At 40.0% G+C, this 15,667-nt stretch overlaps 1 protein-coding gene across 3 annotated transcripts in view; it reads left to right on the top strand.

Annotated features, from left to right (window-relative positions):
• The window catches only part of NUP88 (nucleoporin 88), a gene marked incomplete at its 5' end in the record, with an annotated part of 37,470 nt that overhangs the window by 4,197 nt on the left and 17,606 nt on the right, over positions 1–15,667 (top strand). For all 3 annotated transcript variants that reach the window (XM_079725446.1, XM_079725448.1, XM_079725447.1), the window contains 4 exons: positions 2,710–2,796; positions 5,555–5,731; positions 10,047–10,233; positions 10,724–10,871. In XM_079725446.1, coding sequence (XP_079581572.1) covers positions 2,710–2,796; positions 5,555–5,731; positions 10,047–10,233; positions 10,724–10,871 — 599 coding nt within the window. The remainder of the gene's footprint in view (positions 1–2,709; positions 2,797–5,554; positions 5,732–10,046; positions 10,234–10,723; positions 10,872–15,667) is intronic.

The following is a 15,667-nucleotide window of genomic DNA, read 5'->3' as shown; positions in this document are numbered from 1 at the left end:
CCTAACTTACTTAATTACTTGCCTTAATTAGTGCTATTCCCTCTCAGCTGGTCCTACCTCCAGTCTCTCCTTTCCCAATCTGACCTATTAAGATAATCTCCCTAAAACTGTTTTCACTGTGTCACTCTTTTGGAGGTAATGTAGCATAGGGGAAAGATAATTTAATTGGGAATTGAGAGATTTGAGTTCTTGTCCCAGTGTCACTTCTGTCTTTGGGATGTTAAAAACTTGGGCAGCTCAGTTTCCAGTTTGTCAAATGAGCAGGTTTCATTTGATCATTTACTAAAGCCCCTTCCAGGTTTTGCACTGTATGATTAAATGCCCTAATCCTACAGAGGGTCTCTATTATATTATCAGTTAACTTTCTGGATCTGCCTTATGTAAAAAGTTTGTTGGGGAGACTGACTGATGTACAGATACCTGCAGTTTTATTTTTTCTAATCACTGCTTTGACTGTGCTCTACCAAATCTTCTTTTACTGCTGAATGGTTGATCTTTTAATGGCTTCTTACACAGATCTCATAGATTTCTGGTTACTTTTAGTTATTAAAACTTAGTCTGTTCAGTTTAAAACTCTGATCTCAAGTCCATTTCAAAGCTATATCCTGGTCCTATCACAGGTCAGACCTTGAGGGATCTGAAATGAGTGGAGAGGGCATGATCTGCTCTTTGACTCTCTTTCTACCCAAGCACCTTGAGGTAGGGGGTGAAGTGCAAGGAGGAGAGCTGTTCCTCCTTCCTCTGGGTCTGACTCCTCAATGGTGGGGTAAAGAGCTGAGGCATACATCTTACCTAACTGGTGGTCCATCAGTGAAGAGCAGGGGGCATATCCCTCCTCCTGGTTTAATCTAGTTCCCTCAGCTGCTAGTGGCCTCTGTTGATGTGATAGTCTCTGCACAGATTGGTGTGTGGGTTTTTTCAGGGCCAGTGTTTGGCCTTCAGCTCCCTCCATCACTCAGGAGCTCTGTGTCCCATTGGCTCTACCAACTGTCCATGCCCTGAACCCTCTGTCAAGATGGAATATCCCTAAACTTGGTATCTCCTGCCTTCTCGACCTAACCGTTGTGGTTTTTCATATGGAGCCATGGTAACTGCCAAGGTCCTTTTCCCTGCCCTCCAAGGGCTACAGAACTGGGCATACTACACTATAGTCCTTTCTTATGCTGTCCCAGCCTACCTCCTTCAGAAATTTCCATATTTGGAGTAGATACCATAGAGTGTTCACATGCCCCCAACCCTAGGATATGACATGTCAGAATCACCCAAGAATTCCCTTGCCTTGGTGGCCTGTAGTTTTTGACAACACATCTGGCATTCAGCTAGGAAATGAGATACCCGTTTCCCCTTATTGCAGGTACCCCTAAATCTGGCTGGTTCTTTTAGGGCCTTTCCTGCCCACGCATTTGGCTCTAGAGTTGGAGGTAAAGAAAGAAGGAGGACCCTCACATTCCAGACATCGTCCCATACTCTTAAGGACTTTTGACACCTTCTGTCTTATGTAAGCTGGAAAAGGAGATTGTGAGGAGATAGTGTAGGTCTAGGTCTTCCTCATATTAAGCCGTAAAGGAGATGTCTGGCCTCAGTTGTTGAAGATTCCTTTTAAAATATTGGGTATTTAACACTTCTCTTTTCCTAAGCTTTGACCCTATTGACAGTTTCAGGGCAACAAGAAATTCCCCCTCCGTGCCCTGTTGCATTTACTTTTGCTTTCACTGTTCCGCATTACAATTTATAGGACTTATTTGTATTTTGAAGTTAGTAATGCTTGTAGGCAGCTAGGAAGACCACAATGAATGGTGTGTTCAATTGGATCAAATTTTCATTAAAAACATTTATTAAATGACATTCTATTGATAATGGAACAAACTAAGTTTAAAAATTCTTTATGGGATCAGACAAAATAAGTGATTAACTTGCTAAAGACTTAAAGAGGGACATTGGATTTCTAATAATGATATTACTGGCCTTTAAAATTTTTTTTCTCCTTTTAGCAACAGCCATATATGCTGTGAAAATTTATTATTATTATTATTATTTTAGCCACGCTGTGTGGCTTGCGGGATCTTAGTTCCCCGGCCAGGGATCGAACCCGGGTCCCTGGTAGTGAGACTGCAGAGTCCTAGCCGCTGGACCACCAGGGAGTTCCCCCCAAATTTATTTTAAATTAAAATGATTTTGGTAAAAAAAATTCTTTTAGTTTTATACTAACCTCTTGAGAAAGCAGGGAAGACATTGTGTCTTTATATAACACAAATATGTACAAATTGCAGGCTAAAAGTCACCCACTTTGCTGGCCAGCTGGTATATAAAGAAGAGTGAGAAATGGTTTCTTCCCTGGTGAGATTGGGTGTCTCATAGGCAGAGACAGATGGGTATAACTGAAGGGAAGCTGGCAAACTTAGAGGCAGTAGTGAGATGACCAGACAAGGTGAATATGGCTAAGGACTGAGGTGTGGTGGTTGGGGAAGGCTGATGAGGCATTTTGCTTAGAGTAGAGAACATTTCTTCATGTCCCAGGGAAACCTTCCTCTTACGTTTTTATGGAACAAATGAAGTAGGCTACTTTGTCAGTAACAGCAAGATCTTTGGCAGATGCTTGTGATAACTGGTAGGAAAATTCTCAGAAACTGACTAGATGGAAAGGATAGAGGAACTTTGGGAAATGAAAGAGAATTTTAAGTACTGGCTTTCTACTCTTTTGATTGCTAGAATTTACTCTCTACGTGAGACCCAGACACCCGCTAAGGTCGTTGTACTTTCAGAAGCAGAAGAGGAAAGTCTAATACTCAATAAAGGGTAAGTTTTTATTTGTGTCATGAAATTTTTTATAATTAGTTTATTGGGATTATAAATGCAATTTTAGCAGATTGTAAGATTTTCCAAAGGTACCTTTAGCATGCTTTTTGGTAATGTGAGAAATAAGCAAAAATAGGCGATATGAATAGGTAACGGGAAGTTACAAATCTGAATGTCACTATAACTACTAACTTGGTCTTTTTTCAAGAAAGTTAAAAAATGTGAATAGCTGAAATTTATTCCCTGTTGTATCTTGAATAAGAGAATGAATTATAATATTGCAAAGTTACAGAAAAGGTGGAAGGTGAGAGTGTTGGGCTGGAGGCCTGCCAGCTGTTCACTCAGTGTGGATGGGCAGATTGCTGGACCCCCAGCACCTAGTACCCCAGAAGCTGGAGCAGAACGTAGAGAGCCCTTCTGATTCTCCTGTGACCCTGGCTTCTTTTATGTTTTCTTACCCACTACAGGGGCAAGTTCCTGGCTACTTTGACCACTAACAGAATCACCCTTTGAACTTACAAACCCCATTCCTCTGGCCTCCTGACCAGTCTTTCCGGTGATTACCACACATGATCACCCACAGTGTGTGCATGTAGAGAGAAGCCTTTAGTAGCAATATTTCTGGAAGTTCCATTTAGTTCTTTTCATGTCTCCATGATGGTCATATCTAATAATCTTCTTTATTTTTGTTTTTCTAACCGTTATTCCTTTGAATATTTTATATACAGCTATTCTGTATGTGACAGTTTCAATATCTGAAGCCCTGGGGAGGTGGGGATCTAAATCTGTGTGTGTTCTTCCTCCTGCCCCACGATCATGGTCGCTTCTTCCTGTGATTGCTCATCTCTCGTTGTGAACTTATGTTTACTTGATCTTAATGTTTTGAAATATTGAGAGCCTGAGTTGGGGGTGTGTTCCTCCAGAGAGGAATTTCATCTGCTTCTGCTAGGAGTCAGAGGTTGCCACCAGCCTGGGGACCACTTTAATTCTCTTTAATAGTCCCACAACTGAAAGTTTCAGTCGAATGATTTTAATGTCTTATAGCACCAGCTCTTTAACCTCACATCCAGCCATCTCCACAGTGGGGAAATACCTGCCTCTGCGAGTTGATAGGTCCTGTTCTGGTGTCGGCAGTGAGTTTCCATTGCTTTCCAACCTCCTTTGCCAGGCACCCTGTCCAGATGAGAGGCCGTAGAGCAAACGCAGTAGTTAAGAGCTTTGGCTCTGGCGTCAGCACCTGGTGGGTTCCAGTCTCAGCTCTGCCGCTTGTCAGCTGTGGCGTCTGGGCAAGTTATTCAGTTGCACTAAGTGTCATTTCCATGACTGTATATTCCATGAATATAAAAAGTAGTGACCACTTATTTGGATTATTGTACAGAATAAATGGGATCATGCATAAAAAGTGCTTAGCATGGCACAGAGTAAGTACTCATTAATTGATACCTACTACCATTATTAGAAATATTACTATATTTATTAAGTTCCAGTTAAGTTTGGATGGCTTGGTATTTAAGTCTCTTTGAAATAACTGCTTTGTCTATTTGTTTCCATTCATTGTCTTAATTTTTTAGTTTAACTCAGGCAGTTCTTTTATTCTGGATTTTGGGATTCCTCATTTTTTGCCTCCTGAAACCATATACCTTTCCATGTGATAAAGAAACTAAGTTATGGTACCTATAGCAGCTTGGAATGATGCTGACTTTCTCAGCTATATGAAACTGTGGTTTTATTTTAACCATATTCATTAACCTTGTGTTAAACTGGAATCTTTTTGAATAACAAACTATACTAAATTTTAAAATACAAAAACAGCATGTTTTATCATTTGTCTTTCCTGATTATAAAGGTAATGTAAATTTGTTGTAGAAAATTGGGAAAACTAAGAAAAGTATTAAGAAAATGAAATATTTTAAAATTTCCTGTAGTCTGTCCTCAGCATAACAATCAGAGTGCTACTTTTCAGTATAAATCAGCTCATTCTGCTTCCCTGCTCTCCGCACTCCATTGATTTCTGCCCGCTGACTGCAGCCCTACAGCTCAGTCCTCCCGCTGCCCAGGCTCTGAGCTCCAGCCACTCAGCCTCCTTGCCATTCCTCAGACACTCCTGCCACCGCCCTCCTTGGTCTTTGCGTGTGTCCTTCCTTCTGCCTGGACTGCTCCTTCTCTGCGTGACCACAGACTCGCTCCCTTACTTCTTTCAAATCTTTGCTCAAATAGCACCTTATCAGAGTCTTTCCCAGATCACCTAAAGCAGCACCTCCATCAGTACTTTCTTCCCCTGCTTTATTTTTCTTCATAACGTCACATTCTGGCTCTGTGTTATGTGGTTGGCTTCTCTGTGGACGTCTCTCTCGTTAGAGGGGGGCCTTTGTTCAAGTCACTGATGTTTCCTAGAACCACAGGCACTGAGCGCTTAGTAGTATTTAGTAGATATTCGTGGACTGAATGCCTCCTGCTGCTTAGAGATAACTGTTGATATCTTTGTGTTTTCTTCCTGTTTCTTTTCTGTGTTTATGCATGTCTGTATGTGTGTATTTTTACTGTTTGTGTGATTGTATATTTCAACTTTATATAATTTTATGGCCTACTTCTTTCATTGAATTTTATGAGAATTTTCTGATGTTGTTTAACATTCTTCATAATCACAAATTTTTGTCTTATCACTCCATTGAATACAAATTCAATCCCCACCTGCTGTTATTGGACATTTTATTTCTGTTTTCATTTCCAACCAGTTGGTATTAAAATCTCTTTTCAGAAGGGCCTACACCGCATCTCTAGGAGAGACAGCAGTTGCATTTGACTTTGGGCCATTGTCGGCAGTCCCGAAAAACATATTTGGACAAAAAGGCAAAGATGAAGTATTGGCTTACCCCCTGTACATCTTATATGAGAATGGAGAGACTTTCCTTACATATGTTAGTCTGTTGCACAGGTAAGCTGAGGAGGTAACCCACCTGAAATGAAAGCCCAGCTTGTGCTCTGGTATAGATTGTCATGGTTGCACTTGGGGTCCATGTTTTTGAGTTTGTGGAAGTATTGCAGCCTTTGAAGGCTGGCTTGCATATTTTGAAGAGAAAGTTGATACAGATCATTTGACTTTTCATTTCCTCTTATTATTTGGGTAAGTTCTATAGAATTCATGGATAATCACTTAAGATAAGACTGGATTTGTGTTCACAAAGGATAGTCAATCAAAAAAGTATTTACGGACGGTCCCCAGCTTAGTCAGACTTACGATTTTACGATGGTGCAAAAACAGTATGCATTCAGTAGAAACTGTGCTTTAAATTTTTAATTTTGATCTTTTCCTGCACTAGTGATATTCAGTTGATACTGTCTTGTGATGCTGGGCAGTTAACACAGCTTCCAGTCAGCCACACAGTCACAAGGGTAAACAACTGATATACTTAGAGCCATTCTGTTTTTCACTTTCAGTACAGTATTCAATAACTTACATGAGATATTCAACACTTTATTATAAAATAGGCTTTGTGTTAGATGATTTTGCCCAACTGTAGGCTAATGTAAGTGTTCTGAGCACATTTAAGGTAGGCTAGGCTAAGCTATGGTGTTTGGTAGGTAAGTTGTATTAAATGCATTTTCAACTTACAGTATTGTCAACTTAACAATGGGTTTATTGGGATGTAACCCCGCTTAAGTCGAGGAAGATCTGTATCGTGTATCTTACGTGAACAAGGCACCATGGGAATGGTTAGACATGGTAATCTGGTATCTTATGTCCCAGCTGTGGGGAAAAGACATACATAACCATGGAAAGATAATGACTCATACTGCATTAGTGGCGCATAATAAGAACCCAGAGGAAGGAGAGATGATTCTGACTGAAGAAGTTAAGGAGATTTTCATAGAGAAGGACTGATGTCATATGAGACTTAAGGCTTTAAAGCCTTTAAAGGATTAAATGAAGCATCAGGAAGTGTAAGACCATTTTAGTCACAAGAGCAGCATGAAGTCAAGTGTGAAAACAGGCAAGTGCAAATGTCGTTTAAGGTCCAGTGATTAGACACTTGGGGCTAGAGCAGAAGATTCAGGTAGGGAACGTCTAATGATAAAGCTGGAAGCTCCTGTCCAGGGAAAATGTGGTGGAGTTAAATACCTAGTTAAGGGACGTGGAGTCTTTTCTGCAGGAATAGGTTAGTAGGAAGCCAGTGATGGTTTCTAAACAGGAAAAGGATAAAACAATTGGTTAGGAAAGGGACTGGAGCAGAGAGACTTTTAAAGTAACTTCCAAATTTTAGTTTAAGGTCTGTAAGAGTTTGAACTAGGGTGGTAATGCAAAGGAGAAATGAACATAGTACATACTACAAAGAAAGGGTCAGTAAGACTCTGTTGCTGTTCGGATAAGGGAGTGATGAGCCGTTAACAGAAATAATGAGGTCAGGAAGGGCAACTAATTTGGAAATATTCCATGGACAGTTGGAAATACAGGACTCGAGAGAAAATACAGTTAAATAAAGAAATAAGAATCATCTCTTGGGCTTCCCTGGTGGCGCAGTGGTTGAGAGTCTGCCTGCCGATGCAGGGGACATGGGTTCGTGCCCCGGTCCGGGAGGATCCCACACGCTGCGGAGCGGCTGGGCCTGTGGGCCATGGCCGCTGGGCCTGCGCGTCCGGAGCCTGTGCTCCGCAACGGGAGAGGCCACAACAGTGAGAGGCCCGTGTACCGCAAAAAAAAAAAAAAAAAAAAAAAAAGGATCATCTCTTATGGTGAGAGTTAGAGTCAATAGAGGATAAGAATTTTGGGGAAGTTTGTAACTGGAGAGGCGTATGGCCTGGATCTGGACACTGTAAGTTATTTATTTATACATCAACAGATATTTATTCAGGACTCACTGTGTGGCAAAATATGGGAATACAAGGTTGAAGGCAGAGTCCCTGCTATGTGGTTCCTTGTCTACCAGAAAGGCCTACACCAAACCAAAACTGTAGTACAACGTGGTGTGCTGAAGGCATCACAGGGTGCTCTGGGAGTGGGACAGAGTAAGTGCTTAGGCTGCCTGTCTTGGAGGGCTTAGAAGATGGTAATACAGAAGCTTGGACCTGAAGGATTCACTAGGTAGAAATGGGAGCGGAAGTGAATCCAGGAGAGAGAAGAGAGGATGCAAAATGAAAGAGATAAATAAGAAAGATGAAAGAGCTTTATAGATGGCAGAATGATGAGGATTCACTGTCGATCCTGTTCTCCGGGACAGAAATGTTCTCTGCCTTTCACACATGATCTCTCTCTTGGGAGGCTTCTGTGGTAATGTTATTACCCTCCCTTACCCTTCCTCCCCAAACTACTTGGCCCTTGTTTGTCCACATTATCAACCTAGTAACCTTAGCCCACAACCTGAAAGTCATCTTCTACATCCTCTTAAATCCAGTATGGTCCCAAAATTCTATTGATTTTACCATGAAAATTTCTTGAATGTATATACCTGTCTCTCTATTCCCCTGTCCTTGCTTCAGACCCTCATCATCTTCTGTCTAGATCATTCTTCTCTTAAATAGTTGCCTTGAATCCCGTTTTGGTTCCCTCTTTGTCATCCTCCTCACTACACTCTGATTAATCTTAGTAAAGTGAAACTCTATCACTCTTGATTTAAACCTCTAGTGACACACTGTCACCCAGCGGAGAGACTCTGAGTGTGTTAACGTGGCATACGAGACTGTGTGCTTCATAAGCCAGTCCTGATTATCTGCCCAGCTACTGTTCTGTTGCCTTAGACTTTGCACTTCACCTCCCATCATACGAAGCTAAGTTTCCTTCTTGTTAATTCCTCACCTTTCATTCCTCCAGGACTGGATATATGCTGCTCCCTAGCTTGGAATGCTCACCATCCCTTCCCAGAATATGCTGTTCCCATTGATCTTACTTACTTTTGATACCTTTCTTACATATCTTACTTGGTTTGTACCTTTCAGTGTTGCTTTGTACCCTGTAAATCCTTGCATTGTTACAGATGTTATAGTAATTCTAGTTAAATGTCTGCTTCCCCAACTAAACCATTACTTCCTTGGGGGTATTATCTAGCACTCAGTAAGTGTATTTGTCTAATCCAATTAAATAGTGGGTCTGAAGATAAGCTGCACTTCAGGATAAAAGTTTTGGGAGTCATCAGAATACAGGTAGTGGTTAAAACCAGGCATAGTTAATAGGCTCTTTTTTTAAAAATAAATTTATTTACTTACTTACTTACTTATTTATTTTGGGGTGTGTTGGGTCTTCGTTGCTGTGCATGGGCTTTGTCTAGTTGTGGCGAGTTGGGGGGCTACTCTTCGTTGTGGTGCACGGGCTTCTCATTGCAGTGGCTTCTCTTGTTGCGGAGCACGGGCTCTAGGCGCGCGGGCTTCAGTAGTTGTGGTGCGTGGCCTCAGTAGTTGTGGCTCACGGGCTCTAGAGCGCAGGCTAAGTAGTTGTGGTGCACAGGCTTAGTTGCTTGCTCCGCGGCATGTGGGATCTTCCCGGACCAGGGCTCCAACCCGTGTCCCCTCCATTGGCAAGTGGATTCTTAACCACTGTGCCACCAGGGAAGTCCTAATATGCTCTTATATAAGTGTGTATTTTGAAAAGAGAAGAGGGTTTACAGTGGAATCCGGGAGAGCGCAAATATTTAAGAGACAGAAATTAGGAACGGGTATTAGAAAGGTGTGTTCAGAGAGGTAGGAAGAGAAAACTGGGAGAAAGAATGTACAGGTGTTAAGGGTATTACGAAGCAATCATTGTTAACCAGTTATAAATGCTGCACCAGGTCGAGATAAGGGCCTTTTTTGCATTTAGCAACTAGAATCTCAATGGTGACCTTTGCCAGAGAGTAGCTTCCACTGGAGTGGTGAAGGCATAAACCACAGTAAATTTAGGGCAGGATCTTTCAAACTCTGCACTATTGACATTTTGAGCCGAATCATTCTTTGTTGTAGGGGACTGCCGTGTGGGGCAGTGTTTAGCAGCATCTCTGGCCTCTAGACACCAGTAACCTCTCCCCCTCCTCCCAGTGGTGGCAACCAAAAATGTCGTCAGACACATGCCAGTGTCCCCTTGGGGGCAAAATATGTCCAGTTGAGAAGTACCAAAGAGGTGGAAATTGAGTGGGAAAATGAAAAAGTGGAGACATTGGGAATATACTATATTTTTAATTAGTGTTTGATAGCTGGGGAAAGACAAAGTCAACAAAAGGTTTTAAGTGATGAGCATGGTTGTCTTCTATCAACATTTCCCAAGTATGTTTTCACTCTTTCTTTAGCCCTGGGAGTGTGGGAAAGCTGTTAGGCCCGTTGCCCATGCATCCTGCAGCTGAAGATAACTATGGGTATGATGCTTGTGCTGTACTCTGCTTACCATGTGTCCCCAACATCTTGGTGATTGCTACTGAATCAGGAATGCTGTATCACTGTGTTGTGCTGGAAGGGGAAGAAGAAGATGACCAAACAGTAAGTCGGGCTGCTGTGGGCATATTTGTATCTCCAACACCAGGGATAGGACCTGGACCAGTATGAATGTTTCGTATATGAGGAATTTTATAGTTTCTATTTGGCACTTATGTGTATTTTGAAAACTTAACACTTAAAAGTAATTGAAGCCCACTTTAAAAACTTAAACTGAAGGAAGTTAAAATGCACCCAGGTTACTTGGTCCAGCGACCTATATATTTCTTTCTGAACTCTATATTGCCACCTTTGGTGACAGGTATAAAGAACCTCTGAATCACTGAATTGGCTCTTCTCTAAACTTGTTTATTTACAACTTCCTAAAAGAAGAGAGGCCTTTTTTTCGTTTTTAAGAATAACAAGGCACTGTTGGAATAAAGGGTGGAATTAAGAGTTTGAAAGCACTATTTGATCCAGCTTTGTGCTTCTGTTTTTAGTTGTGTACATTTTCAAAGCAACATGAAACACTAAAATTACAGTGCTTTTTTTTCAGTCAGAGAAGTCCTGGGATTCCAGGGCGGACCTCATTCCTTCTCTGTATGTGTTTGAGTGTGTGGAGTTGGAGCTTGCCCTGAAACTGGCATCCGGAGAGGACGAGCCCTTTGATTCTGACTTTTCTTCTCCCATCAAACTTCACAGAGGTAAAGTTTTCACTAAATTGAGTTCTTTTATTTCATTATATTTGTACTAAGATTATCACAGGCCATTCCTGTGTAATTTATTTTTTCTGTAGTTCCAGCCTTTAAAAAGTTGACTGGGTTCTTTTGGCCTTTCAGTTACAACATTGCACTGTAGGTCCAAGAAAGACTAAGCAAATTCCCCAAGTTTTAGGATAGTGGTCTTCAGTCTGGATCCACTCAGATTTGTAATAGTGACTTTTTCCTGGCCCAATCAAAAGGAGATTTCATGATTCAAATTCTTAAATGTATGCAAACTTTAATAAACTTTTAAAATAACTTTAAAAATAAAATTATACTGGTATTAAGGTTTCTCTTTAAAATATCTTTCTTCATTTTAGAACATACTGTTATACCCAGACCTATTTGAATGTTTCCTTTTTTTTATTATTATCTAGATTGTGGTCCAATTTAATATGAATTTGAAACCCAGCTAGAGAAGGGGATTTTTGCACAACAAATCCAGTATCATCGGACCGTTTGAATAATGTGTCTGAATGGTCCTCTCACCCCCCCACATAAGCCCTCATTCCCCAACTCCATTGTTTTTTGTTTTTTGGTTTTTTTTTTACATCTTTATTGGAGTATAATTGCTTAACAATGGTGTGTTAGTTTCTGCTTTATAACAAAATGAATCAGTTATATATATACATATGTTCCCATATCCCCTCCCTCTTGGTCTCCCTCCCACCCTCCCTATCCCACCCCTCCAGGCGGTCACAAAGCACCGAGCTGATCTCCCTGTGCTATGTGGCTGCTTCCCACTACCTTACATTTGGTAGTGTATATATGTCCATGCCTCTCTTTCGCTTTGTCACAGCTTACCCTTCCCCCTCCCCATATCCTCAAGTCCATTCTCTAGTAGGTCTGTGTCTTTATTCCTGTCTTACCCCTAGGTTCTTCATGACATTTTTTTTCTTCTTAAATTCCATATATATGTGTTAGCATACGGTATTTGTCTTTCTCTTTCTGACTTACTTCACTCTGTATGACAGACTCTAGGTCTATCCACCTCATTACAAATAGCTCAATTTTGTTTCTTTTTATGGCTGAGTAATATTCCATTGTATATATGTGCCACATCTTCTTTATCCATTCATCCGATGATGGACACTTAGGTTGTTTCCATCTCCAGGCTATTGTAAATAGGGCTGCTATGAACATTTTGGTACATGCCTCTTTTTGAATTATGGTTTTCTCAGGATATATGCCTAGTAGTGGGATTGCTGGGTCATATGGTAGTTCTATTTGTAATTTTTTAAGGAACCTCCATACTGTTCTCCATAGTGGCTGTACCAATTCACATTCCCACCAGCAGTGCAAGAGTGTTCCCTTTTTTCCACAGCCTCTCCAGCATTTATTGTTTCTAGATTTTTTGATGATGGCCATTCTGACTGGTGTGAGATGATATCTCATTGTAGTTTTGATTTGCATTTCTCTAATGATTAAAGATGTTGAGCATTCTTTCATGTGTTTGTTGGCAGTCTGTATATCTTCTGTGGAGAAATGTCTATTTAGGTCTTCTGCCCATTTTTGGATTGGGTTGTTTGTTTGTTTGTTTTTGTTATTGAGCTGCATGAGCTGCTTATAAATTTTGGAGATTAATCCTTTGTCAGTTGCTTCATTTGCAAATATTTTCTCCCATTCTGAGGGTTGTCTTTCGTCTTGTTTATGGTTTCCCTTGCTGTGCAAAAGCTTTTAAGTTTCATTAGGTCCCATGTGTTTATTTTTGTCTTTATTTCCATTTCTCTAGGAGGTGGGTCAAAAAGGATCTTGCTGTGATTTATGTCATAGAGTGTTCTGCCTATGTTTTCCTCTAAGAGTTTGATATTTTCGGGCCTTACATTTAGGTCTTTAATCCATTTTGAGCTTATTTTTGTGTATGGTGTTAGGGAGTGATCTAATCTCATACTTTTACATGTCCCTGTCCAGTTTTCCCAGCACCACTTATTGAAGAGACTGTCCTTTCTCCACTGTACATTCCTGCCTCCTTTATCAAAGATAAGGTGACCATATGTGTGTGGGTTTATCTCTGGGCTTTCTATCCTGTTCCATTGATCTATCTTTCTGTTTTTGTGCCAGTACCGTACTGTCTTGATTACTGTAGCTTTGTAGTATAGTCTGAAGTCAGGGAGCCTGATTCCTCCAGCTTCATTTTTCGTTCTCAAGATTGCTTTGGCTATTCAGGGTCTTTTGTGTTTCCAAACAAATTTTGAAATTTTTTGTTCTAGTTCTGTGAAAAATGCCAGTGGTAGTTTGATAGGGATTGCATTGAATCTGTAGACTGCTTTGGGTCGTAGAGTCATTTTCACAATGTTGATTCTTCCAATCCAAGAACATGGTATATCTCTCCATCTATTTGTATCATCTTTAATTTCTTTCATCAGTGTCTTATAATTTTCTGCATACAGGTCTTTTGTCTCCTTAGGTAGGTTTATTCCTAGATATTTTATTCTTTTTGTTGTAATGGTAAATGGGAGTGTTTTCTTGATTTCACTTTCAGATTTTTCATCATTAGTATATAGGAATGCCAGAGATTTCTGTGCATTAATTTTGTATCCTGCTACTTTACCAAATTCATTGATTAGCTCTAGTAGTTTTCTGGTAGCATCTTTAGGATTCTCTATGTATAGCATCATGTCATGTGCAAACAGTGACAGCTTTACTTCTTCTTTTCCGATTTGGATTCCTTTTATTTCCTTTTCTTCTCTGATTGCTGTGGCTAAAACTTCCAAAGCTATGTTGAATAAGAGTGGTGAGAGTGGGCAACCTTGTCTTGTTCCTGATCTTAAGTGGAAATGGTTTCAGTTTTTTACCATTGAGGACGATGTTGGCTATGGGTTTGTCATAGATGGCCTTTATTATGTTGAGGAAAGTTCCCTCTGTGCCTACTTTCTGCAGGGTTTTTATCATAAATGGGTGTTGAATTTTGTCGAAAGCTTTCTCTGCATCTGTTGAGATGAACATATGTTTTTTTTCCTTCAATTTGTTAATATGGTGTATCACATTGATTGATTTGCATATATTGAAGAATCCTTGCATTCCTGGACTAAACCCCACTTGATCATGGTGTATGATCCTTTTAATGTGCTGTTGGATTCTGTTTGCTAGTATTTTGTTGAGGATTTTTGCATCTATGTTCATCAGTGATATTGGCCTGTAGTTTTCTTTCTTTGTGACATCCTTGTCTGGTTTTGGTATCAAGGTGATGGTGGCCTCCTAGAATGAGTTTGGGAGTGTTCCTCCCTCTGCTATATTTTGGAAGAGTTTGGGAAGGATAGGTGTTAGCTCTTCTCTAAATGTTTGATAGAATTCGCCTGTGAAGCCATCTGGTCCTGGGCTTTTGTTTGTTGGAAGATTTTTTATCACAGTTTCAATTTCAGTGCTTGTGATTGGTCCGTTCATATTTTCTATTTCTTCCTGATTCAGTCTTGGCAGGTTGTGCATTTCTAAGAATTTGTCCATTTCTTCCAGGTTGTCCATTTTATGGCATAGAGTTGCTTGTAGTAATCTCTCATGATCTTTTGTATTTCTGCAGTGTCAGTTGTTACTTCTCCTTTTTCATTTCTAATTCTGTTGATTTGAGTCTTCTCCCTTTTTTTCTTGATGAGTCTGGCTAATGGTTTATCAATTTTGTTTATCTTCTCAAAGAACCAGCTTTTAGTTTTATTGATCTTTGCTGTCGTTTCCTTCATTTCTTTTTCATTTATTTCTGATCTGATTTTTATGATTTCTTTCCTTCTGCTAACTTTGGGGTGTTTTTGTTCTTTCTCTAATTGCTTTAGATGCAAGGTTAGGTTGTTTATTCGAGATGTTTCCTGTTTCTTAAGGTGGGATTGTATTGCTGTAAACTTCCCTCTTAGAACTGCTTTTGCTGCATCCCACAGGTTTTGGGTCGTCGTGTCTCCATTGTCTTTTGTTTCTAGGTATTTTTTGATTTCCTCTTTGATTTCTTCAGTGATCACTTCGTTATTAAGTAGTGTATTGTTTAGCCTCCATGTGTTTGTATTTTTTACAGCTCTTTTCCTGTAATTGATATCTAGTCTCATAGCATTGTGGTCGGAAAAGATACTTGATACAATTTCAATTTTCTTAAATTTACCAAGGCTTGATTTGTGAGCCAAGATATGATCTATCCTGGAGAATGTTCCATGAGCACTTAAGAAAAATGTGTATTCTGTTGTTTTTGGATGGAATGTCCTATAAATATCAATTAAGTCCATCTTGTTTAATTTATCATTTAAAGCTTGTGTTTCCTTATTTATTTTCATTTTGGATGATCTGTCCATTGGTGAAAGTGGGGTGTTAATGTCCCCTACTATGAGTGTGTTATTGTCGATTTCCCCTTTTATGGCTGTTAGTATTTGCCTTATGTATTGAGGTGCTCCTATGTTGGGTGCATAAATATTTACAATTGTTATATCTTCTTCTTGGATCGATCCCTTGATCATTATGTAGTGTCCTTCTTTGTCTCTTCTAGTAGTCTTTATTTTAAAGTCTATTTTGTCTGATATGAGAATTGCTACTCCAGCTTTCTTTTGGTTTCCATTTGCATGGAATATCTTTTTCCATCCCCTTACTTTCAGTCTGTATGTGTCTCTAGGTCTGAAGTGGGTCTCTTGTAGACAGCATATATATGGGTCTTGTTTTTGTATCCATTCAGCCAATCTGTGTCTTTTGGTGGGAGCATTTAGTCCATTTACATTTAAGGTAATTATCGATATGTATGTCCCTATTCCCATTTTCTTAATTGTTTTGGG

Source organism: Hyperoodon ampullatus, assembly GCF_949752795.1.
Source record: "Hyperoodon ampullatus genome assembly, chromosome: 19".
In the NCBI taxonomy this organism is placed as follows: Eukaryota; Metazoa; Chordata; class Mammalia; order Artiodactyla; family Ziphiidae; genus Hyperoodon; species Hyperoodon ampullatus.
This window is presented reverse-complemented; position numbering and strand designations above follow the sequence as displayed.